This window comes from Acanthopagrus latus, chromosome 17 (assembly GCF_904848185.1).
Source record: "Acanthopagrus latus isolate v.2019 chromosome 17, fAcaLat1.1, whole genome shotgun sequence".
Classification (NCBI taxonomy): domain Eukaryota; kingdom Metazoa; phylum Chordata; class Actinopteri; order Spariformes; family Sparidae; genus Acanthopagrus; species Acanthopagrus latus.
In genome coordinates, this window is record NC_051055.1 from 4,135,669 (window position 1) to 4,161,490 (window position 25,822).

General features: G+C 39.7%; 1 protein-coding gene across 14 annotated transcripts in view; it reads right to left on the reverse strand.

Moving 5' to 3' along the window:
- The window catches only part of adgrb1a (adhesion G protein-coupled receptor B1a), a 177,356-nt gene that overhangs the window by 29,938 nt on the left and 121,596 nt on the right, over positions 1–25,822 (reverse strand). For all 14 annotated transcript variants that reach the window (XM_037075329.1, XM_037075330.1, XM_037075322.1 and 11 more), the window contains 3 exons: positions 15,877–16,003; positions 1,857–1,960; positions 34–136 (listed from right to left, as the gene is read on the reverse strand). In XM_037075329.1, coding sequence (XP_036931224.1) covers positions 34–136; positions 1,857–1,960; positions 15,877–16,003 — 334 coding nt within the window. The remainder of the gene's footprint in view (positions 1–33; positions 137–1,856; positions 1,961–15,876; positions 16,004–25,822) is intronic.

Here is a 25,822-nt window from a genome sequence, read left to right on the forward strand (position 1 = left end):
AAACGATCCATTTGTATTTGGATAAGTCCTTACCTTATTTCGTGTCTGCGTCTGTCCAATGAGAATAAGGGCGTTGGAGGAGATGATGGAGAGGCAGAAGTTAATGAGGATGACTGAGCGCTCCGACCGAATGTATCTGCAGGAGAAAGATAGAAAACAGATTGAGCACAAACGTGTGGTTTACAACAGAGACATACCAATACCATGTTTCCTTTCCAACACCAACTGCTAATATTGTGTATCAACCGATATCCGATGGCAGCGCATTCAAAAAAGAAAATTCAAGAAATGTCTTCATGAAGTGTATAGGATGCTACTGGGAAGTAGCAGGGTCCCATTTCTGATAAATAATTTATGTGGTATCAGATCGGTTTATATTCGTGAGTATTGGCCAATACCCAATTCAGCATTTTAGGCTGTATCCAGGGCATTTCTGATCGATACTGAAAGAACTGTAGATTTGTTTCACTCTTGCAGCTGATGACAATTTGACAGTAGTAAATGATGCATTTTTTAGTGCTAAAATATAACTACCTGTGACCATTTCACAATCCCAACCATGGGAAGAAGAGGGTCTAGTGAGACTGCCGTTGGTACTCTCCAACAGTCATATATATTGTTTTGAAATCACTGGCAATCTATTCTAAATTGTTGGTTAGGAGATGGAGAGGGTGGGCTATTGGCAGTGCCCTTGACACTAAACGCACAAATCACTCTCGATTTCTGTTACTCACATAAAATCATGTTATACAGATCATAATATAGAATCACTCCGAATCTTTCCTACTTTCAACCATCAGGATAAAACATGCCGAAATCATAATGGTACAGTTAGAATTTGCTTGTTAGCTGAATGATGTTTAACATTAGCATTCAATCTGATCCAACTGGGTGATGTTAAAACGTTATATTTTATCTTAAGATAAAGACATGTGTCTCCAGTTCTTGACTTCTTCAGGTCATGCTGTTCACAATTTGTGTGGCCATTTTTCTCATGGATGTAGCAAGCTAAATAACAGGCTGTACTGGAATGTGATGTCCCCACTCTTAAGTCCAACACACATCTTGTGCATTGTAGATCGTTCAGCAATCTAATTTGCATCATTTGAAGCTGAAGAACACATCGAACATGTTGTACAGCCAGAAGTAGCTGCCAGAACAGTTTGTTCCTCAGAGCAAATGTCTGATGAGATGACATCAATTAACCCCCACTGACGAGCATCAAGCTATAGCCAACAAAGGGTGCCGTCATTGTCAATGGAAACAACATAAGGCTGATTTAAACTGATGAAAAAACAGGAAATGTGAGTGATCCTGGGTTAGGGTTAGGGTTAGTAATTTAAAATGCACTATCAATTTAAGATGTATTTTCTGCACCCAATCATCCATTCTCATTTTAATATACATAAAGTTGTGGTTCCTTTGAATAAAATGGTGACCCACTGTTGGAGCACTCACAACTTTCATTAACCTTTTTTTTTACCTTTCTAGTGCAGCATGGCATTGTATTGCAGAAAAAGAGAAGAAAGAATAATCTACTGACTCTGAAAAGTGTAACTATTTAAACAGCTCCGCACTGAGCACTTCTTAATGCCCACACATGAATGCTCAAGTTCTATTTGAAGACAGGGAGAGTCACAGGGATGAAATAAGTTACACATGAAATGATGGTCGAATCATCCACATTTTTATAGAGAAACTTCTCTTCTGGCACATCCTTGCAGAGTAATATCGCTCTTTCTCTCTAGCCTAGTGTTTCAGGTTAACTGGCAGATGTATATCAAAGCGTTCACGGTAAAATCTTGCACCTGTTGAACCCTTGCCTTAACCTCAGCCCACAAGATGATTCATCTTACCTCCAGACAGAGACATAGATGATGATGAGTAGCAACAGTGTCAGTGAAGATACTCCACAGCCCACAATCAGCGTCACAGATGGGAGCTGTGTCTTATCCATGTTCTGAAAAAAAAAAAAAAGAAACAGAACACATAATGTAAAAAACCCATTGCAGTCATGTCTCCAATTCTTCATCATGATGAAGGCATTATTCACTTCTGTCAACATGGACTCAAAATTTCAACATTATCAACAGTGTGATGAATAGAAATACTGTGGTAAAAAAGCTCAAAATCATCACTGTAAACAAAGACCCTGCCAACCTTTGGCAGGGTCATGAAGATCTGTGGTGTGTACAGACTCTGACAGGAGCTGTCAGCAGATGAATACAAAAGCAGAGAAATTCCCTGTTGGCTTGATTTGCTGAGAGCTCACCTCCTAACTGGGTCATTCATGGTTCAAATGCAGTGGACTACATTTCCCTTACAATCACTTCAGTCTCCCTGACACTCCTCAGTAAGCAAAAGCTCTCGCACTGCAACAAGTTCAAAAACACTGGTTTGCTGCTCAGTGTTTTTCAAACTGTGAGAGCCTACACTGCTGATGAGATGTAAATATCTGTTTGCATCTAAATATGTCTTAATTGGATCCAGAAAAAAAAAAAACAAAACAAAAAAAACATTCATTTAATATTGTGATGGCATTTGTCTAAAGAGTATGGTGTGTGGTCTGTTTCATGTTTAGGATGATCATAAAAAAACATAAAATGAATTCAATCTTGACCATAAACCATACACTATTGCAGGTAAAACATTGGGAGTCCATGAGTTGAGGGGTCACAGTTAGGTATGATGTGTCTGTATGAAAACAGGACTCAGAGACCAAATATTGTGCACATTTTTAGATAGCAGAAACAACATGGAAAAAATAAATCAACAACAACAAAAAAAACAGACTTTAGAAAAGGGCATTGATGAGTTTCATGGAAATTCAACTAGGTTATGATGATAGCGCTACCTGTGCTCATACAGTAACCAATGTTTGACTCATGAAATGGCACAGTTTTCAACTTCTAATTTTGCAAAACATACTGAGTGGCATATTGCACAGAGTTATAGTGGAACAGAGACTTGAGTTTAAGCTCTACATTCCCCAGACTATCTCAGCTAGTGAACAAAAAAATAAAAAAATAAAATCTAAATAACATTTTTTCAGAACATATAACATTAGACTCATTAGACCTCTGGGAAAACCAGCTGATAGTTACATCAGACAGGCACTGAACCACCTCCACTTGCCTATTTCCTGAAAGTCAAAACCCTAAACACATTTCAGTTGGAATACACCCCAATCATCCAGACTACACCTGCAGGTTGTATGGAGTGCACTGGGACCAGATCACAGCCAGGAGTAAATGACATTGGTGCAGGCTACATTCATAATAGCAAAACCTGGCAAACAGCTTGAAAGGCACCTCTAACTTCACCTCTTATTGTTATCTTCATTTTGCTAAAGGCAGTAGCTTCCGGTGCTGCCCCAAACACATGCATCGGCTGCACCTGGCGCAATGTTTCTCAGCACTGATGCTGAATTATTCAGCAGCGTGTTAGGATTATATTACTACTGTGATGTGTGTGCACACGTGATTACCTTGACTGTGTGGAAATGTGAAGTTTCAATCAAGATCAAGTTGGATGATGGTATACGAACAAAAATTTGAAACATGACATGTATACTGTTATACAGTAAGTGTGAGTAGTTTAGGCTAGATATAGCACTGGACTGTAGTGACCTGAGTGGTGTCTATCATACGACCCTATCATATTCTTTTTAAAATGACACACATACAAATATCATAGAATTTAGAAAGGCAAGAATTATTAGCCAAAACAATATAATTGTATTGTAATTGAATAGTACAGGTATAGTAAATCTCATGCAACAGCCACCCTTTTTTGCATAATAAAGTAGTTGAAATGCGGGAAACAACAATGTGCTAATTATTGCTCGCTGGAGTTAATCCAAAGGCCCTGAGATCATGTCATTATCTATGTAAAATACCCATCTGCAAACCACATGTTAAATGGGAGGAAATGTGTCCAGTTATTTGTTGAAGAAAGTCAAGCTGCATATCAGGAATTTAAGGGTAACTAAACATGGGAACTGATCAAGTACTTGCCTGAATTAAGTTCTTAGGAGGCTTTATATCATCTGAGTACAATCTGTCAATATCCACACTACTAGCGATTGATCCAAATCTATAAAAAAAATGTTTTGTAAGTAGTTCTCTCACTCTTGTGATCCAAAACTTTGATCTGAAGCTATATAATGCTCTGTAAATAGTTTTCTTTTTTTTTTTTTAAACAAATAATAAATAAAGTGACTTCTGATCAACCCACGTCACCCACTTGTGAATCAAATCTTGCCCAATCTGAGTACAGCTGTGGATACAGATACAGCACAATGGTGTACTTGCTTATCTTTACAAAGCACCATGTTGAAAAATCAGTGTCTACTGTTCTCTCTGGCACAAAGCTTAAAATGTGCTGCACCTCTGACCACAGCTAACAGCACTGACGGGTGTGGCTGGATGTGGTCAAAATTGTGCTCTGTGGCATCTGTAACCACATCCAGCAGTGAAACACCTGGATAATAAGACAGTTAGAAAATAGCCATATGGCAATTCAACATGAGAGACTGACAATTTGATTTAAAGATTGAAGTCAGTGAGTTTAAGCTGGCGTGTCTATTGTGGTGAGTTGTAAAGGTTAGAGGGATGACTTCACACACCCTGACACACACCAGAGGAAGCCCCAGCGCTGCCTTAGGGAGCTGTGAACTCAGCTAACAGAATATCACTGGTACCGCTTTCAGTGAGGGCTGTTCTACCCTGACAAGGATCAGACCATGTATGGCAGGCTGTGAGCATGCACATGTGCGAGCCCACACATGCACACACACACACACACACACACACACACACACACACACACACACACACACACACACACACACACACACACAATGTACATGCAGGTATCTGGTATCTATAGCTGGAGACAAGTCAGCAGCCTGGGTGCTTTTTGGGCCTCGGCTGCAGAGCAAGGTGACTTCAAGGTGATTCATGAATAAACCGAAATACTATAAATCAGCAGAAAAACGCACACACACACACACACACACACACACACACACACACCTAGTGATGCATGCTTTCACATAACAAATATAGGGCTGCATTCTGTCCAATCCTAAAAACTGACAGCTCAACATCATCCCCATGCAACAGCAGACATTGTCTTGGTTGCCATGGCTATGCTGTAACATGGCAGTGGCAGCAGCTGCAGCAGGACTCATGGGTGTTGTGTAAGGCTATGTGTATATGAGTGTAATGAGTTGTGATATTTCACTTTAAACACTGATCTACACTGAAATATAGGCACAATCCTTCAAAAGGGATCTTCTCTTTCTAAACTGATTGCTTTCCATACAAGAATACCCTCAGTCAAACTAACTAACTTAAAGAAGTCAGTTTATTTATGTAGCCCTTTTATCTTAATAAAACCATTAAAAGCTGTGCAAAGAAAATAAGACGAATCCTTAGAATTAATAAACAAACAATCATAGGGAAAACAAAAAAAAGTAATGTAGTCTGAAAAACTAAAAAGCACAAGGAAATTATGCCAAGTACCTCACCTTTCAAAGACTGATCTGGCATTGCTCACCCTTTAATGTCTGTTTTCAGCAGTGCTTGAACTATAGTAACGCTTTGACCACTTCACACCATCACATCAATATGTTAATTTTTTCCAAACATCAGTTAACTACCTAGGACACTTTGGCTCCCAGCATGGAGTTGAAACAGACCCATAGAAAGTTGAGGCCTTAAAAACCTGGCCAATCCCAAAAAACCTCAAAGAGCTGCGTTCATTCTTGGGGTTTGCTGGTTATTACAGGCAATTCATCCAAGATTACTCCAAGATCATGAATCCACTGAACAACCTCACTGCAGGTTAGCCACCACTTAGAAAGAGCAGTAGATCAAAAGAGAACAGCGGCCAGTACTTCCAGCCAACAGAGCCTTTAGGAGGAAGGAGGACAGATAGTTGTCATCGAGCTTTTGTAATAATCGTTGACTGGCTCACTACAGCCCCAGTGTTCCTGTATGTATTGCATGCTGATGCAAGTACAACTGGACTGGGAGCTGTGCTCTGTCGAGAGAAGGAAGGGAAGATGCGTGTTATTGCATTTGCCAGTTGTGGATTGTCAAAGAGCGAATCTCCCTATCCAGCTCAAGAACTTGAGTTTCTTGCACTCAAGTGGCCAGTGACCAAAAAGTTCTGTGACGATTTGTATGGAGGACCTAAAGTAAAAAGTAAAAAACTATATACAAATACTGAATGCTGTACACATCACATGTATTAATAGGACCTTTTCTTTTTCCTATTCTTTAATATATTTTGATGATATCATAGCATGAGTGTTTGGTGTTGATACATCCCTACTACGAATCAATACTTCTATTTCCGTCATTAGTCTTTTCTTTCATTATAGCACCATTCTGCCCTAGCAACAGTAAATAAATAATGACTTCCACCTGCACATTTTTACTTAGTTGTATAGTACAATACATGTTTACTATTACAGTAATGTTGACTGTGATAGTGAGTCCCTGGGACTGACAGGTGGTTATTTGGTCCTGTGCAAATTCAGTTGGTCCCAAATAAAATGTGTTAAACCTATCAAATTGTAGTGTTAACGTTTCTGGTGTTGTATTCGTGTATGCTGAAAACGTATCTGAAAATTAAACAACATAAAACAAATGAAATCCCAAATCTGAAAACAAAACACTTGCACATGTACGGCTGACCCCAAACAGTGGCCTAAGTATCGGCGGTGCAACTGGGGCAGCTGCACCGGGGCCCAGACGCCATCAGGGGCCCATGAAGGAAGGAACAAATGAAAAATAAATAAACAGCTGTCCAGAATTGCCACAGGCCCCTGTTTTTGTGAATGAAATAGCTGCGAGCAACGCTGAGTGGCTGGTATAGGAGGAGGAAATGATAATTTGTCCAATCACCTTGATGCCTGTCAGTCATGATGAGTCTCAATGACATGACGTCAGGCACTGTGGGCTGAGCCGAGGCATGTCTCTCTCCCCGGGCCGGGAGAGTTACCATAGTTACCAAGGCAAGGCGCGGCAGAAAAAATAAATAAAAAATTAAATAATCGTCCATCGGCCCATTATTGATCGGCCCACCAGGAAAAACTCTGGTTATCCCGATGGCCAGTCCACCTCTGGAATAGCAGTGTCCAAGCCTGTGTGTGTGTGCGTGCAGTGTGTACAAGCGTGCGCTTATGTTTAGAGCAGGGGTGGGGGGCACAAAGAAATGGGGCCTCTCACCATGATGTTACGTTACTGCCCCCAAAAGTGGATGAGCCAGTAATCTAGAGACAGATTTTGTCAGTCTGAGTAGATCACAGAAAAAGGAAAAAAAAAACAAAAAAACATGGAAGCCTACAAAAGTGCACCAGGAAACATTTTGATTAAGAATTATAACTCAGGGGAACCATATACACAGTTTTATATGCTGCTGCATCAATTAAAAGAAAATCCAACTGACCATATGTAATGGTGGTGAGTTAATGAGAGAAGCTGCCATTTAGGGGCACCAAATCCTAAATTGGCCTATAGGGCACCACAATGTGTAGCACTGATGCTGCACTGCAATGCTGTCAGCAGCCCAACAGAAGCGATGCTCTGTGGTGAGCTGGGATTTTATAACTTAACTCTGAGCAAGACAGACACTTTGACTTTCTCTCACTGTTTGGAAATCTGTTTTCACATCACGGTTGACGAGGAAAGGCATTAAAGCGCGAGTCTGAGACTGCAGTTAAAACATACAGATGTCAGCTGATGGTCTTTTTGGTCTTTTTCTGTGTTGATGCTCACAGTGATAATGCTAATATACTGATGTTGAGCAGGTGTAATGTTTACCGTGTTCACCGTCTTAATGCAGTGTGTGGGCATGCCACCATTTGGTAATTAGCACTAAAACGTACAGCTGAGGCTGATGGGAATGTCATTGGCTTTGCAGTTAATTGGTCATTAATCAAAGTATTGGACAAATTACATTTCTAACCTTATGATGACGGTGGAGGAAAGGTCAACAGTCCACACCTTAACACTGGTGTGTAGTGACCAGTGAAAAGAGTTCGAGTGAAGTGAGGGTGCACTTTACTGAATTAAGCTTTGTGGTTGGTGGGGGGGTGGAGGGTGGGTGGACATGAGGGGACCACAGGACATGAGGGAGCTTCACCCCCCACACCGCCGTTCTAGCAGGAGATAATTGGCTGAGTTTATAGCCTGTCTTGTCTCCAGGTCTGATATGTGTGCCGGGGCCAAGTTAATTAAATCCCTCTGATTAATCTGCACTGCAGTGAGTTCCTCCTCTAAAAGCAAAAGGGGGAAGAAAAAAGATTACGAGTGCAGTGGAATGGCAAGGCGTCTGCTGAGACAGACAAACTTTCGCTTCCTCCTCAGCCAATGACAGAGCTCGGCTGCATGTCTCACACAGCGTCAGAATAAGAGCACTACCATCCAAAATAAAGTGACCGGACTGCATTATTCCACATGAGCAGAGACAGCGACGCTCCAGCTACCATCGCTGAGAAAGACCACAGGATACCATCCCTCCAGAAATGTATCAGATGAAGCTGTTGCTGATATTGAAAGTAAGCAAATATCAAGAACACATAATTGATATGAAAATGGACAGGCTGGATGATTTATGAGGTTTTTATCTATTTACAATAACAATATATCTATATCTATAACAATATTCATATAATATAACAATCTATTTACTCAACAAGCTAATTAATAAAACAGGGCTAATCAGAATCAGCCATAGTGAAGTTTAGCTCACAACTGGAAGAGTAAATAAGAAAAATAATTCTTGAGAGGTATCAAACTATGAATTTTTAAATTCAGAATTTGATTATAATTTCCATATGCCACTGACAGACTATTGCATCTGGATTAAAAACAAATAAAACATAATGTTAGATGTTATATCGAACTGTCCTTTGCATACTACCTACTTTCTGTAGGTGTGGAAGAGCCAAGTTATCCAAATAACAACAAAAAAGAAGCTTCAAGAGTGAGACCTCAGTTTGTCCTGTTTTCTTATTAATTCCTCTTACATTGTGACTAAGTGGCAAAAGGGCTTGTTGCTACACATACACCCCCTAACAGCACATTCAAATTTAAGAAGAGGCTTACTTAGGCTTACAACATCCAACATGATACAAGTGTAAGCATGCTCATTCATCCTCTTCTCTCTCAACACACACTGGTCTAGCAGTGGCAGTAAACTGGGCTCAGGTTTGGGGCTGTTGCCATAGACTGTCAAGCATTTTTTTTTTCTTTTCTGTTTTTCTTCCTAAAAGCCTGCAGCAAGATTGGACTGAGCAAAATGGACATAAGAGGTGGCAGCAAGAGAGTGAATGATGGAGCAAGCAGAGGGAGAGAAGGAGGGCTAAAATATAATGCAGCATCAGAGCAGTAAAAATGGTGTGATGAAATAACTAAGGGGTAGAAAAGAGAGGGATAGGAGGATGAGAGGAGCGAGGGGGAAGACGGAGAGGAAAAAGGAGCTTGGGGTGTTTATCATGCTGAGGCTGTAGGAGGCTGGCTGCAGACAGAGCGGCTGGGCCATTTAGAAGCTATGTGTTGCAAGGGAGAATAATTAGCATGGTAACCATGGCTGTCTCACAAAATAATAGGATGTGGGGAAAGAGACAGCAGAATGTTGAAGGAGACAAGTTGCCTTTTGCTCCATTTCTGGCGAAAGGAGGCGCTAAAATGTAGCTTCCCTCAGGGTGCAGGAAGCCTCCAGGCTGCATCAGGGCTTAAACAGGCTGTCGTCTGCACAGGTGGAGGCGGCAGCAAACTGATGACACATCATCATTGGTTCAGTAAAAAAATATAAAGCAATATTCATATTTCACAGATTTATCTGTATCTGAAGAAGACAAATATTCTTCAGCCATGCTGACAGCTCTGTGAAGTTGTGGACTACTTACTGCGGGCACAGCAGTGCTTTAAGCTAAATCACAACACTAGCATGCCCCATAAAGTCACCTATCTGCCAGCATAAAAATTCAGACCTGATCATGGCACAACAGAGTAAGTTAAAGAACTGGACTTGAACTTTAATATAGCACTAGACAATACACAACTATTTAGTCCCTTGTGGATGTTGTAATCTGAGCGAGCTCTTGGTTTTGGAAGTAGGGCCACCCGTGGGTGCATGTTGGTGCATGTGAGCTGCGAGCTGCTAAATGGATCCAACTTGATTCAGAGTTGGCTTTTCTTTTCTTCAAGTAAGCAATTTGATGGGAAATAATATTACATGTCAGTTTCCATTAGTGACCAGCTAAAATCACCTGTTAACTAGCTGTCACTGATATTATGACAAGTACTGTAATCCCTTAATTCTTTTTATGTACTTATTTATTTATTTATCTATTACAATTCATTCAGTACATCAGTACATTTTATGAAAAACAACTACTGTCAGGAAAGAAATGTCTCCAGGCCATGAACATCTGTAGGCTTCATTCTCTGCTAATCATCAGTGTCTAATACAAGTAATTGTGCTAATCTATAGTTGTTAGATTAAGTGACAACTTTGACCTGCTGCTGGCCCTTGATGAAAACCCAGGGACTGAGCAAAGTCAGTGGGTTCTATCCTCTGGGGTATGTGAATGTGTGTACATGGTAACCCATCCAATACATAGTGTGGTGTTTCAGCCTGGCTAAGAGTGGTGGACTGACAGACCAACAAAACGACCGACAATGCTGTCACTAAAATCAGGTCACTAGCATGGCAAAAAAAAGAAAACACATGTAAGCTAGATTTTATATGACAGACAGTCTAACATGCCCTCATTCTCTGGAGTTTTTCCTAGTTTAATATCATTCAGAAGCAGGGCCAGATCAACCCATTAGGGGGGCCCTAATGATCCAATGATAGCCATACTTTAGTTAAACTAAAGCTGAAACATATACCCCATGAACCACTCGGATCAATGGATTAGGCAGCAGCTATTTAGATGATACAATTATAATATAATTCTTTTTTCAAGGAAAAATGTCATACATCCACTGTGCCCAGCTTCATTTTTGTCTTATGTGATCCCATATTGACAAATAAAGGATGCCATCCTGGATTTTAAGAAACATTTTTTTACTTTTCTTCTGATGTTTACACCACATTATTAAGGCAATATCTGGGAGGTTAGTTAAAAACATATATTGAATATAACCAAACAATTAAATGGTTGATTGAGAAAATAATAACCCAGATTAACTGAAAATGAACATAATATATTGCAGCCCAAACAAATGCATTTGGGAATACGAATTGTGTATCCACAATATCAGCAGAAATGACTTAAGACTGGTGCTGCATTTTTTCCTCTCGTGTTTGTCTATGATAAACTACACATGGAGAATATCCCTGTCCCTGGGTTTAAGAACTAATTATCATTTATTCATCAACCATTCTTCTTAGTTACCTTAGTTATTCATTCATGATTTGGTCTATAAAATGTTAAGAGTCAGAAATTTCCAACACAATCAAATTACAAAATTAAACACTTGATTATCAAGAGTTGTGTGTCGTTCTGCTGTTTTTGCATTGGACACATCTCATGCTTTGCTTCATTCCTGCAGCCTTTTATGCTCCTGCTGCTGGTGAAGCAGCTTAGTGTGTGTCAGCTTACAGCTTGTCAAGGTGTGACCCCCTGCCTCCTACTCAGCCTGCCCATAACTGAGCTGAACATTACTTTTGGATGGAGATGTGGGTTAGGACTGCATCCAAGTTCTGTTTTCCTTATTTATTAATCTACTGGTTAATTTTAGAAATACTTGACTAGTCATGAAGCCAACAATATCAGAAATACAGCCCCCAGTCTCCTGTAACTTTGGCTACATCACAAATGTTTTAAATTTACATTTAAATGAAGCAACTTACCAGCTCTAACCATTACCACTGACTAGTAACCCTTCAACATTATGAGAATTCACTTACATGCCTTTCTTCCAACTGTAGAATGTCAAGATTGATACATGTCTCATTTCTGACCATTATATATGAAGCTAAAGCTGTAGACAAAATATGGTTACAATTGCTCACTAGCTTAGCATAACAATTGAAGGCATGGGTAAACAGCTAGCCTGGATGTATTACAAAGTGAAAAGAAAAGGAACACCTTAACTCCAAAAATGTGTCTGTTTTAATGGGATGTTGCATGCATTGTGGAACTATGGCTGGGTGAGTAACAGCTGGGCACAGTGACTGTGTATCAACAGGGCTGGTGTGAGACCAATACAAAAACCAACCAAAATTAATTTAAAAACACCATACTCTCGCTCTGAAGCAGCTTTCTTTCGAACAATATACTGTATATCGGACCAATGAATTATCGACCCAATAATGTGAAACTTGTTTTAACATCATTTTATCAGTATTGGTATTGGGGAAATTCTAGATAATAGAGCCCATAATATGAATCCAAATTGCTTACATTGGCCAAACAAGAGCAGACAATGCCAACTTCAACAGTAGTTTGCACAGAGAAGAAGAAGAAGAAGAAGAAGAAGAAGAAGAAGAAGAAGAAGAAGAAGAAGAAGAAGAAGAAGAAGAGGACATATTTTTTTTTTTAAATACACACTCAGTTATCAGTATCAGCCATGAGAAGCAGGTAGTTATCTATTATTGTGATCAGCTGAAAAAAATGTATATTGTACAATATAATTTTTCAATGCCCCGCCTACAACACTATTTCATTGGTTACCAATATACCAATATGGAATTGAGTGGAAGCATAAAGTAAAATAAAATAAACACTACTTCAAAACATAGGAGGAATGAACAATATTTGAGTAAATTGTAGTTAGTTACATTCCATCACTGGTTGGTCTAAATTCTGAAGATATTCATTTTTACTGCAAATGTGTGATGGTTCCTAATATCAGTTATCAGTCCTCTTGATTTCTAATAAGCTGTACTGATCCTGAAAATTAAAGCCTGATCTCTATCTTGTGCACTAACTAAAGATGTTGCATAGGAGTACTAGACTGATGGATATCCATATCCATCAGTCTAGTACGACTATGGTTCTCTCCTCCAAACATGACATTTCTACACTTCTATTTGTCCACACTAACATGTTAGAACCAGAGCCAGGCTAACAGTTTCCCCCCGCTTCCAGTCTTTATGATATGCTAAGCTAACCTGACTCCAGCTGTTATAGCAGTGGTTTCCAACTTTTTTCCTTGGAGCCCCCGACTTGTATCTAAGAGAAGCTGTGTGTTAATTTGGCTGTAAAAGTAACAATAACAATCAATAACTTCTAACTTACATTTTTTTTAATTTATTTTGTGTCATCCTGTTCATAAATGATTCATAAAGTAATGGCCACCTTAGACTTGCATACCTCTGACCAGGGATAGTATTGTAGGTGTGATGCTAGTGATAGCCAGCCTGAAGTCCTGGTGGACATCGAGCCTTTTACAAGGGCACTGAAGGCTGTCTCACACCCGTAGTGCTGAATGGGAGAATAACCCCACAATGCCACCAGATATGTGTCTGCTGTGTTATGGCTCTGCCATGCCACCAGAGCTGACTTCACTTTAGTTTGTGTTAACTTCCACCAGGTCCACTGCGCTGTGTATCTGCTCCGTCCCAGCTCCGGCAGTCCGGCAGGTGGATGCCGGAGCACGATGTAGCAATTCAGCTGAATTTAGCACCGAGCAGACAGGAAGTCATGCACCGAAACATCCGGTTACTTTTCAAAAATAATATATTCTGTGTTGACACCAGCATACAACTCTCAAAAAAGAGACAAATACAAGCTCTTCTGCTAATCCTTCGGTCGAGAACATTTCATGTTGTCAAGTTTATAACACAAACATAACTGCGGTCGCAAGTGATTATGTGATTATTGCGGGAACTCCTCAGTCTCACAAAGCCAGCTGTTGACAGTACTGCACCATGGTGGTCTCAAAACGCAACCAGTGTGGGTTGCCGGGCTGCGGATGGCGGAGCAAAACCAGATCGGAGCCGTAACGCAGCAGACATGTATCTGGTGGAATCTCGGGGTAACCCTTGTAACTGCATGTTTGGCCAGTCTGAGTGTGCATCTATCTATGACAGTGTTTCCTTTGACTATGCCATTGTATCCATTGTCCTGGAAATATTTCTTTGACACCAAATCAGCCTGAAGGTCTGCAAGCTCAGGATCAAAAAACAAAGTAAGACCGTCAATATGTAACCTTAATGCATTTTTTTTTTTATATATATATATATATATTGACAAGTCATCTGCACTTTTTACGTTTCTCAGACATTTTGCTTAATTCATAAAATAGTGATGCTCTGACTGCATGGACGACAAGGATGAGCTAGCTAGCTGAACAGATGAAACTGACAGCATGGGTCACAGGTTGAGAGGTCACAGAGGAGTGGCCTAATAAGTACACTAGCCTTCTATTTTTGAGTAAGGGTCAAAAATGTTAACTTTTAAAAAACACTTGTATAAAGTATCCTGTAAGGTACTGTGATCTAATTTTAACGTCCAAATCAAAAAAATAAATACAAAATGACCACCTCAAAGCAGACAAAGCCTCTGTGATATTTAGTGCCCCCCTTCCGGGAGGCTAAAGAATGTCCATTTTACAGAATATCCATCTCTGTAACATGGATCAAAATGTTATTCCTTCAAATCATCTTTGACAAACTCTGTTCGCTAACTAATTTATTGATGATCTGATCATCTCAGCACGGACAGCACAAATTACAAATGGATCACACATCAGCCCATCAGCATGACGACTGGCATATTCAGTGCAGGAGCCATCAAAGCGTACAGCACCTTCCCTCACAGCCATTCCTTTTGGTCCTCTGCTTCAATCACAACCACAAATAACTTGAACAAACATACTAGAAAAATGCTGAACTCAAGGTGGTCAAGCCAAGACGTTTCATCTGTGTGATCCACTGGTTCCCCGGCCTAGCCTCCCTTCTAGGCCATGCAGGCAGCACGCTGATTACTATGTCTTTAAGAAAACCTTGGTTGGTGCCCATGCTGTTACCAGGGCAACTAGTGCACAAACTGCTTCCGAGGCAATTTCCAGTCTAATAATAACTAATCGCGCTCAATGAAAATTCCCCACAAAGACACTGCCCTTTCCCCAAAGAAACTGGGGCACGTTTGAGTCACATAGTGCTGTGATATTAACAGACATTTAATTATCACTGCTGGCTCGCTGCGTCCAGCTGCAGACACAATGGGAAAGGGGACTGTGTTCTGTTAGCTACTGTAGCTCCACATCTTATTGAAGTGTGTTCTTATTTTATTTTTTATTTTTATTTTTTTTGCCATGCAGCACCTTCTCCATGGGGCCTGGTAACCATGGAGACACCATTGACAGTCTAGTATGTTAAAATATGCTAATATGAACAACAATTGTTAGTGTTCACATGGGATGAAAGTTGAAAGTGTGTGTGTGTGGGGGGGGCTGCATGCAGGTATGATCATTACTGTAACATTTGATGAATATGTGACACTGATCACCACCATCTTAATGCACAGGTTAGCACACTGCTGCCCTTCCTGTGAGCATTTCCTCTTGGCACACACAACCCACCTCCCTTCTGTGTGCACCATGAACAAAGACTCCCCCCCCCCACCCACATAAAATTAATAAATAAATCAAATCATTTCCTTGACAATGCTATAAGAACGTTTTGCAGCATGGCTTTGATATGTCAAGAGAGCTAGAAAGAAGGTGTGGGGGGGAGGAGAGGGAGGATCTGTTGATATGTAATGACAATGACGCCCTTTTCAAAAAAAAAAAAAAAAAAAAAAAATACAGCTGATGCATCCACATAAAACCCCACAAAAAAACACACACCGTCTCCGATAGCTTTAACGTCAACGAAGTCAAGGGAGGTTGTTGGACTTACCATTTCGGGATTTAGCCGTGCTAAAATGGCGAAGGTGGACAGTCTGTCACACACGCATTTGGTTCTGAATGAGTCGACTAGCACGGCTTTGCAGCCCCTGGCAGACCAAGATCCCAGCAGAGAGGAGCTGCACGGGAGAAAAACACACACACACACACACACACACACACACGGACACACACACACACAGAAGCGATGCGGTGAATGTAGAGGCAGCCCGGCAAAAGCCAAAGAAAGCGGTTCAAATCCCAGCGCGTTACACCGGCTATTTAATCCACTTTACAGCTCCGCCGGTCGCAGGCGGGAGACAGGCGCAGAGAGCGGAGTGAACGCGGTGATGAGGAGGCTGTGAGGCGGCGTGCTGCAGGTCCCTGCACGGACACATTCTACCAACACACTGCTGACAGCCCCGAGGATATAGTACACCAACGATAATAATAAGCACAGTAACAGTATTATTATTATTATTATTATTATTATTATTATTATTATTATTATTATTATTATTATTATAGCGATAGTAGTAGTCGGCTGATTAGCTAATACTGAAAAAAGGTACAATTTATACATTAGTATTACCCATAAGATTATCAGTACTGTCTTCAATAACACCCCTGCTTTTTGACATTTGACCTTGACATATTTTTTTAATTATTTATTTTTTTAAATAATAAGCCTATTAAAAAAAAAAAAAAAGCTACACAGCCTGTGATGTGGCACTGATGAATGCTGGGAGTGACGTGCTACCAACATGGTAACCTCTGCATCTATCAAGGACACTGTTCTTTTTTGTGTTGAAGCGTTGAACAAAGACTAAGTGGGAAGTGAGAAGTGTTTTTTTTTCCATGGTTAACAATCAATCACACCTGCTGACAGCTGACTGTAGATCATGCCACAGTAGGAAAATGCACATGTGGAATTAATTCTGTTGTTAATGGCTGCTTTCGCCAGTTTCAGGTTATTGTAAAAATACTGACACACTTACATGGAATGGAGGCATTATTAAATTGTATTAACCTCACATGTTCTTTTGCTGTTGTGATGAGTCAAAGTGTTGGCTGTGAAATAGGCCTGTTAACGAGGAATCTTCTTTTCTGCTTTACTCACAGTGTCCCGGGGCACATTTGAAAAGGGAAATATGTTTTAGAAACATCCACAAGCCACTAGAGAGAGTTCATTGTCTGCTATTGCTACTGTGAATGTTAACAGTATATGGAATGTGCTTTGATAAGGTGCTGCGGCAGCTAATTGCCACTCAAAAAATGATTAAGAACAGTCAGAAATTATTAAAAATAAGTCATAATCATGAGGTTATAATTCAACAGTATATGATACTTTGTATCTTAGTTAAAGGTTTGCCATACTTATTCATAATGCTGACTTACAGGAACAAGATGTAACTTTCTGGAGAAAGTTACTTCATTTTGGGTTGGCAGTTGGGGTCTGACACCAAGACAAGGCTTCACTATTTGATGACCTGGGGTTGAGACATGTTGTTGCTTTAATTTTGATTTTAAAAAGTCAAAAGTCAAAACATTTTGATTTAAATGAAATATGTAGATTTTTTTAAAAAGTCCTAACCACAAAACTATCTATTTTTTTTTCACTGAGCTTAAAATTGAAATGAAATTTGGAAAAAACAAACAAAAAATATATTTTACAGCTTTGACTAAGGACAATATTGACTTAATGTTTTGTTTTGGTTCTGTCTTCCACATGTTCAGTTTGTTATGAATCTCTTTTCCTTGTGGACATGTCTTCTTTAGTTTCCAAATTAGAAATTGATAGTAGAGTTGTAAGGCCAAATAATTTGTGTGACAGTGGTATTATTTCCTGTAGAATTGTGTTTATTTATTGTATGACTAATGCTCTATCACAGTTATATTTTGTATACTTTAGAGTATTAGTGGATACTTTGTAAAAAAAAAAAAAAAAAGCACAGTAAGCATAAGTAACCACAATATAAGTAGTCAAAAGCCACACCGCAGCAGGAAAACAAAACAAAACAAAACAAAACAAAATCATTCAGTTTGTGTGAAGCAGGTCATTGGTGTAAAAGCTTTATTAGATGTTTTACTAGTGAATCAAAGCAGCTGTCAGGTTTTGCAATTTGACACCTTTTGCAATTAGACAGAAAAGCTCCATTTGACTGGGCTTCCGACACAGACTGACCTTGCATTACTCTGCTTCACTGCACAGAGAAATTCAGTAAATAAGTAAAATTGATGAAAAAAGAAGCCAGGTGTTATGAATTAACAACAGGCAGCAACAGGCAACAGACTTCAGTTCGCCTTGCACAAATTTACACCCACTTGATTGACTTGAATTTACATTGACTTGATTGAGCCGCATGGAGGTTTTGACTCAAACTTGTACTCCGGCCATGGAATCCAAATTAATTTGCCAGGCACTGACAATAGCAAGCACTTGAAATGTCAATCATCACGCTGCTTTTTTGAAAGCTCAGAGGAAATCTATAGAATGAATTCAGGCTTCACAAAGGATAATCAAATAAAGAATAAAGCAATGAGTTTATGTTTTACATAAATATTGTTATATGGGTCTGATTCGGAAAATTCAATTTCATTGTTTCTAACATAGTTTAAGTGGCTTCATGTATGTGTGTCGGGTTCTATAGAGCAAACATTTCTGGGTGTATCGTGTCTATGTATCATATCAAATCTTCATCATCAATCTGAAGACGATACGTCCTTTACACAACACCTGCATCTGTGTAATTTTTTTTTTTCTTTTGATGGTGCAGATTCATTTGATTTCATATAAAGATGTAATTTACTAAATTATCAATAAAGTTGTAAACAGGTGTGTCACAGCATTGATATGGGAGATGAGCTGTTGCCACACGTTGCTTGTCAAGACATGACCTTAGGAATCTTCTCTGTCTGCAAGTGCTTCATTTGTACCATGAGTACCCACAGAATGCAGGCTTATTTAGAGTAGTACATCTGCATCATATTAGCACAGTTGTGTCACGCTGCAGCTTCAATATGACTGCCAAAGACAATGCTGCCATTCCAGTCAGTGTGCCAGTGTTTGTGCCACTATCTTTACACGCAGCTTTGCCTTTGCTGGACCAACTCAAGTTTCTGACATGTAAATTTAACCTGTGAATGCACCAAATTGGCCACATCATTAAAACCACTGACAGGTGAAGTGAAACACATTGATCATCTTGTTACAATTCAATGTGGTGCTGGGAAACCTTGGGACCTGGCATTCACACTGATGCCAGTGAACATGAATCACCCAACCAAACACTGTTGCAGACCAAGTACAACCTCTCACAGCAGCTGAGCTGGCACTGCCCCCCCCCAGCAAGACAATGCTTCCTGCAACGCTGCAAAAAGTATTCAGCAATAGCCAGAGGAACATGACAAAGAGCTCAAGGTATCGACCTGGCCTCCAAATTCCTCACATCCAAATCCAGTTGAGCATCTGTGGGATATACATGAACAAATCTGATCCACGGAGGCCCCATCTCATAACCCACAGGACTCAAAGGATCAATTGCCAAAGCCCTGGGGCCAGACACCGCAGGACAACCTCAGAGGGACTGTGTCCATGCCCTAACGGGTCAGAGCCAAGACTAATCTACGTTGGGACATAAATAGATGGGACTTGTTCCAGTGCATCCCATGAATGCTCGAACTGATTGAGATCTGGGGAATTTGGAGGCCAATTCGACACTTTAACTGCTTTGTCACATTCTGCGGTCTGTTTCTGAACTGTTTTTGGCAGTGTCTCAAGGCACATTGTCCTGCTGAGGGGATCCATCGCCACTGGGCAGTGTCATTGCCTGTACTTGGTCTGCAACACTGTTTGGTTGGGTAGTGAGTGTCAAGTGTCATCCATATGAATGCAAGGGCCCAGGGTTTCTCAGCAGAACTTTTAATTGTAATGATATGGGCAATAATACTAACTTCACCTGTCAGTGGTTTTAATTTAGTGGCTTTTTGGTGTATATAAATGGCTGTACTAATGATGTGTTGCAATTGTTTTTGACTTGTCATTATGCACATAAAACCTAACTACCTTTGTTGTTTTTATGTCACTAATCTTCCAAGTCTTTCACGCAGGAGAAGAAATGATATACCTCATCTGTGGTAGAATGTCCTAGGCTAATGGAGCACTTTGAGTTCATTCTTCCAATGAAATGCAGCGTAAATATGAGTCTTATTGAGTCAATGGGAAATTTGTCTAACGCAACTCAACATATATAAATTACAAAGGTTCTTAAATGATTTTTTGATAATGCAGCCATTCCTACGCAGCGCTTTCTCTGCTTTTCACTGCCAGATAACAGGAAACCTTGGAAATAATTCAGAACTTTTCAGATCCATAAAGTAAAACATTGTCGTTTAGGTTACTACTTAATAAACAGAAAATACAACTAAAAAATGGTGTGCATAATAATGCTGAATAATCTTGAAATGTTGCTGCCGAAGAGCAGAAGAAGACATTCCTGAGAGGCTTTAAGTGGACATTGGAATCACGACAGAAATGTAACAGTGCCTCAGTCCAACTGGCACATAATGCGGCCAACTGCAGTGATTAGGAGGGGAAGCCTCCATTACCAAAACCTGGAATATCTGGTTTAAAGTCAATAATTAATACAATTGTGTGCCCAACATAAAGTGTCTTGGGAAGTTGTAGTTCTGCCTTGAACAGCGTCATTACTCCTCGTGTTCTTCACACTATAATACATGTCATGGCATGTTCACATTATAAATGCTGATTTCATGTCAGTAGGTGGAGGGTTAATAATTTTACAGCTGAGCATAACCACTGGGCAGAAATAAACGCTGTCAATATTTACTCTGGCTGTTGGTTGTTGTCTTTCCATTGATTAATCCTCTGTGTTGAACAAAGGTATATGGCAGAGCATGTTGTTCGCTGTACATACTCTAAAGCCCACTGGGGCAGTAATGTGATTGTGATTTTTGAGCTTTATGAATACAACTGATTTGATTTTAATTTGATCTGAATGCTGTCGCTCCCAAAATCAGCCACAGGTCCTTTAATTTGTTACCTCTTACAATAACCCAACAACAAAAACAGTTACCAAGAATATTTAACAGTCACATCTTCACACATCCATTGGACTCTTAACTTTAAACAGAAATATAAACTAAAGAATATGTTGAGTTGTTTGTGTATGTGTGGTGTTTTTTTGTGTGTGTCAGCGTTAGCCCCATCAGGTGACTCAGTGCTGACATTAGCACATCACCTCGAACAGAAATCCAATATATTGAGACTCAGTGCAGTTTCTCTGTGTGGCTGATGTGATTAGGCCTCTGTGTGAGCCACAGAGGCCTGCAGACAGTCTTGCCCCACTGTTTAATTGGATAATTTAGGTGCTGGTCCAGCAGCACTGCATGGAAGAATGTCCTCTGCCAAGAACAGGCCACATGGATGAAAAGCAGTCTGTCAGCACAGAGGAAATATTTAAACATGGGCTCTTATGCAAAAAAGCTCTAAGGGGAGGGCTTCTGCTTGGTGCTAAGTGGTCAGGTTACAAGATCATATATACTTATAGGGATTATCTGTGACACTGCAAAATGTAAAGATTAAGAGTGGATGTGCTGGATCAGTTCAGCCAATATCTGAACTAACTTTAAAAATGCCAGTTAGGCTAACATTGTTTTCAATGACATTAGACTTATTTATCATTGTTAAATTATGCATGCTGGCTATGGATCTTAACACTGGACAAATAATATGAATGTAATATAAATATGTAAATATGTATATAATGTATAGATTTTATACAAGTCCAGCATGACAAAATAGGTTTTTGTCACCAGTTTTTATTAATCTAGTTAAGAATTTTTCATGCTGCCAAGGACAGCTAATGGTGTACTAGCTTCATTTGGCAGCCATCTTGAACTGCACAAATACACAAGAAGACCAAGAAGCAGAAAACATACAAAGACAATGATCCCACATTTTCACATGATTGAATTGGTGCCACAAATCAAATGGAAACCAATCTTTAGTAATTGTTATTAAATGGATGGTAATAACTCCACCTGACTTAAGAGAAACGCCTCATGTAAGTACCTTTTTTCGAGGGAGACTGACCTATTGGGCCAGTTGGGATTCTTAACTAGACACCATCAGGGCCCTAAACAATCAGGTCACAAGAAATGTTGTCTGGGTACATGGGAACCTATTTCTGATTTTCAACTATATATGCCTATATGAGTTAAATGGTCATAGGGAGAAGGCCTGTGAAAATAAGGCTGATGATGTCATCAGGGTTATCTCTGGGGGCCTGGCGACGCAACAGAAAACCTGCATTACAAATAGAGAACATGTCAAGTTGCATTATATGGATTTTAAGATCCAGGGTTTTTGAGAGTTGACCCATATTCTATAGGGACTTTAAGTCAGGATATTTGAGCCTCTGCTGCTTCAATTTTGACTTGTTTTATCAGTCATTTTAAAAGTCCCATTACTTTTAAGAGGTGGTTGGTGTGTCGTTCTGAATATAGATTTTTACATTTCAATATAACAAGATAGAAATAATAATAATACAGTACACAGCTTATCATCTTCACTGTAACACTGCCAATCAATATATAGACTCACTCTTACAGTCTAAAGCAACTTCTATTGCTTATTCAGATAGGAAATAGATCTAGATTTTCAGGAATATACATATAAGGTTGTACAGTCAATATTTGGATATTAAAATTTTAAACAAATGTGTATGTATTTATGGTGGAAAGTCTCCCTTATTGCAACGCCCACAGTTATCACCAACCCTCTTCTACAACTCCATGGACCATTTTTGCCTTTTAAAGCTCACTGGTGTCATTTAACTAGCAGCTAAATAGCCAGGTGTTTTTTCCAAGGAGTTGGCGGAGACCAAAACAGAGCTAAAAGAAGGTGAGTATTAGACACACATTTATCAAGCTGACACAAACATAACTTCAACTGAACTGCCCCTTTAACAACTGCCATAACAACTGTATGAAGTGATTCTAGCTATCGTGTTAAAAGCTTCTTTCACTGACTCCAAGTGAAGTAATTATAATTCAGTACAGTGATCTCCTTAAAAAAAAATAATAATAATTTTGAGAATCGGATAATTGCAAATCAGAGCTGTGATAAAGGTGGATATGACATGTCATGTTTTTAAATAAGGAAATGCATCAGTCAAACACATGAGTAGGCAAACTGATTCCGCTGGATTGAGACTAGATAGGGGAACACTCTGAGAAATTAAAACTCTGACACGTGATGTTCTGTTAGATGTAGGGAAGTGGTTCCTGCATATTTATCAATATCTTATGCACTTAAACATTTGGTGAGTTTGCTGGCATATGAGTTAGAATGGATGAATATGCACGAAATAGGAATATGTATGCAGTGTGTTCCCTGTAATGAAGCCTCTTTCTATTCAGAAGTACTTGTAAACAAACATGCCCCCTGCCCACCGAAACTTCACCTCCTCTTCTATAATTGTATTGCAGTAATTGATGAAAAGTCCACAGTGGTTAAGTCCGGCAGCTTTGATGAATTGAGGCAGCTCCTCAACATCAGCACTGACTCTGTAAACTAACTGAGACAGCATGGGTGATTTGTATGATCAGAAGCGAGGCTATTTAGTGACTGCAGTCTGGTAAACAATGTCTAGCCTGCGCATGAATTTACCTCCTCTGAATCAATCTGAAAAGATCTCATTTGACCTGCCCTGTAGTGAATGTTTAACGTCATGTACGTTCTATTTATGTTTTGCTTTGCACATAGAATCACTTTAAAGCTTTGACAGCAAACATAATTTATGTAAAATTGCAAGGCTGTTGTCTGTGACCAGCTCTGACCACAGTGTATGAGAAGAAGTGGCAAAATTAGTAAATAGTGCAAAGACTGGACTTGTATTTTGGACAAAATCATTCAGAGCGATTCTTCCAACATTAAATAGAGTGATCAATGGAACTGCTCACAAATCCTGTCTGACAAGAATGTGATTTTGCTTTATTTTTCCTTTAATAAACAACCATTTTTGCATCAGTATCCTGCTTTATTCTTCTTCAGGTACAGCAGAAGTATTGAAAGATGTTGACTACAGAACTCCAGCAATATGGAACAATATGTATGCTTTGTAGTGTCTGATCATGCACCACCTTTACTGTGTAACAAACAATATATTCATTAATAAAAGGCATAAAATGCCCAAATTGTTTATAAAAAAAAAACTCTTCATAATGAACTACCACAAAGCTTAAAGCTGTAGTCTGTAGCAATGTTTTGTTATATTTGCTAAAATTGTCATTATGATCTGACAGTAGAATAAGATACAGGTCAACTGTGTAAAAATCCACTGTCTGTTACTCCACCTAGTAGCTGTAATTTGATTTGGAAGAATCCACCGCTCCCGGCTCAATACAACCAATCAATGCCAAGGGGAGTGTCTGAGAAGTGTCAATCATTCACGTGCATAATACTGCTGGCAGCCCCCCTTCCTCACACAGCGTGCACTGGGCAGTGCCCCTCCCCCGCGCAGGCACAGTGTCTGCTCTTACCTGGTCAGACACGTTCAAACGCAAACTGTAAACAATGGCAGAGAGCAGACAACAACAGAACCCAATAATGCCCCACCATTGCCCACCCCAAAGAGAACAAATAAGAACACTAATGAGGAAAAGCAAAGTAAAAAGAAAGAATTGGACCGAGCCAGAGAAAAAAGGAGGGTAAATATTTAAGTGTCACTTAAGAGGTGGAAGAGCTGCGGGATTTGTAAGGACTCAAGAGCGACACAGAGTTAGCTGCTTTTCTGCTGGACAGGTAAGGACCCCTGCTTGATATGTTTCATTCTGTGTGTTAACCACAAGGCTATACTCCCAATTGCGCATATGGCCGTAGGATGTTGCAGTTGAGCTACATAGCTTGTTGGTGAATCTCGCATGTTAGCTTGTATGCTTACTCTGGTGTTTAGCTACGTTTTTATGGCTACTGGTTAGCAAAAGTGTCTTTCAACTGACCGGGCAGTTATAACATTAGTTTGTGTTCAGTAGTGACACAAACTGTAGTGGCTGAATAGGTTTAGAGAGATAACATTACTCTTATGGTTTGTTATTGTTTGTCTGCTAATATTGTTATTATTAATTGTTATTCAGGATATCTACAGTGATCAACATGAGGCACTCATCATTGTAATTTAGTTGTATTGATCAGAAATAGAAAAATCAGGGCTTATGTTGTGGTTGTTATTTTGAATGCGCCATCTTGGTTATCTGGCGTCCTCTGTTACCGTGGTTACAAGCCTGCTCATGCACAGCAGGCTCCTCTGAGGGGAGGAGCTTTGAAGGCAGGACTGCAGGCAGTAGAGAGGAAGAAGGAGGGACCTGGGAGCTGGATCATACTAATATTCTGGTTCACTTTCACCACAACATGGTCTCATTCTGTGGTGAAAGAAGAAATAACAAACATGCATGGTCCACTTACACTTTTAAAATTAAGGCACCGAAACTACTTGGTACTCGGTTGTGGTTAAAACAGGCAGTATCGACTACTTGCTTCTCACAGGACTCAAACCCTTTAATGAAGGCTATATGAGTACAATATCTGACCATCCCAACACATTCTCATACCTTAAAGGTCCTCATTCTAAGAAAGGTCATGTCTCCCTCTCCCTACTTGTCAAATACTGATGCTTAGGGACTGTATGACAGGTTGGCCTGTATGATAGGTTCCCAAAGTGTCAGTTTTTAAAGAGTTGTGAAAGAGACTTAAAAATCAATTTTCTAGCAAATATGACCATGAATGACACATTTACGGTCAATTGGGTGTCTCCCAAAATGACATTTATCCCTGTTCCCAAAACTACATGACCACTGCAGCATACCAGTGAGAGGTGTACTGGAACTTAATCTTATGACCACACTTTAGTTCAGGCTTAGGCATTAAATCTACTTTG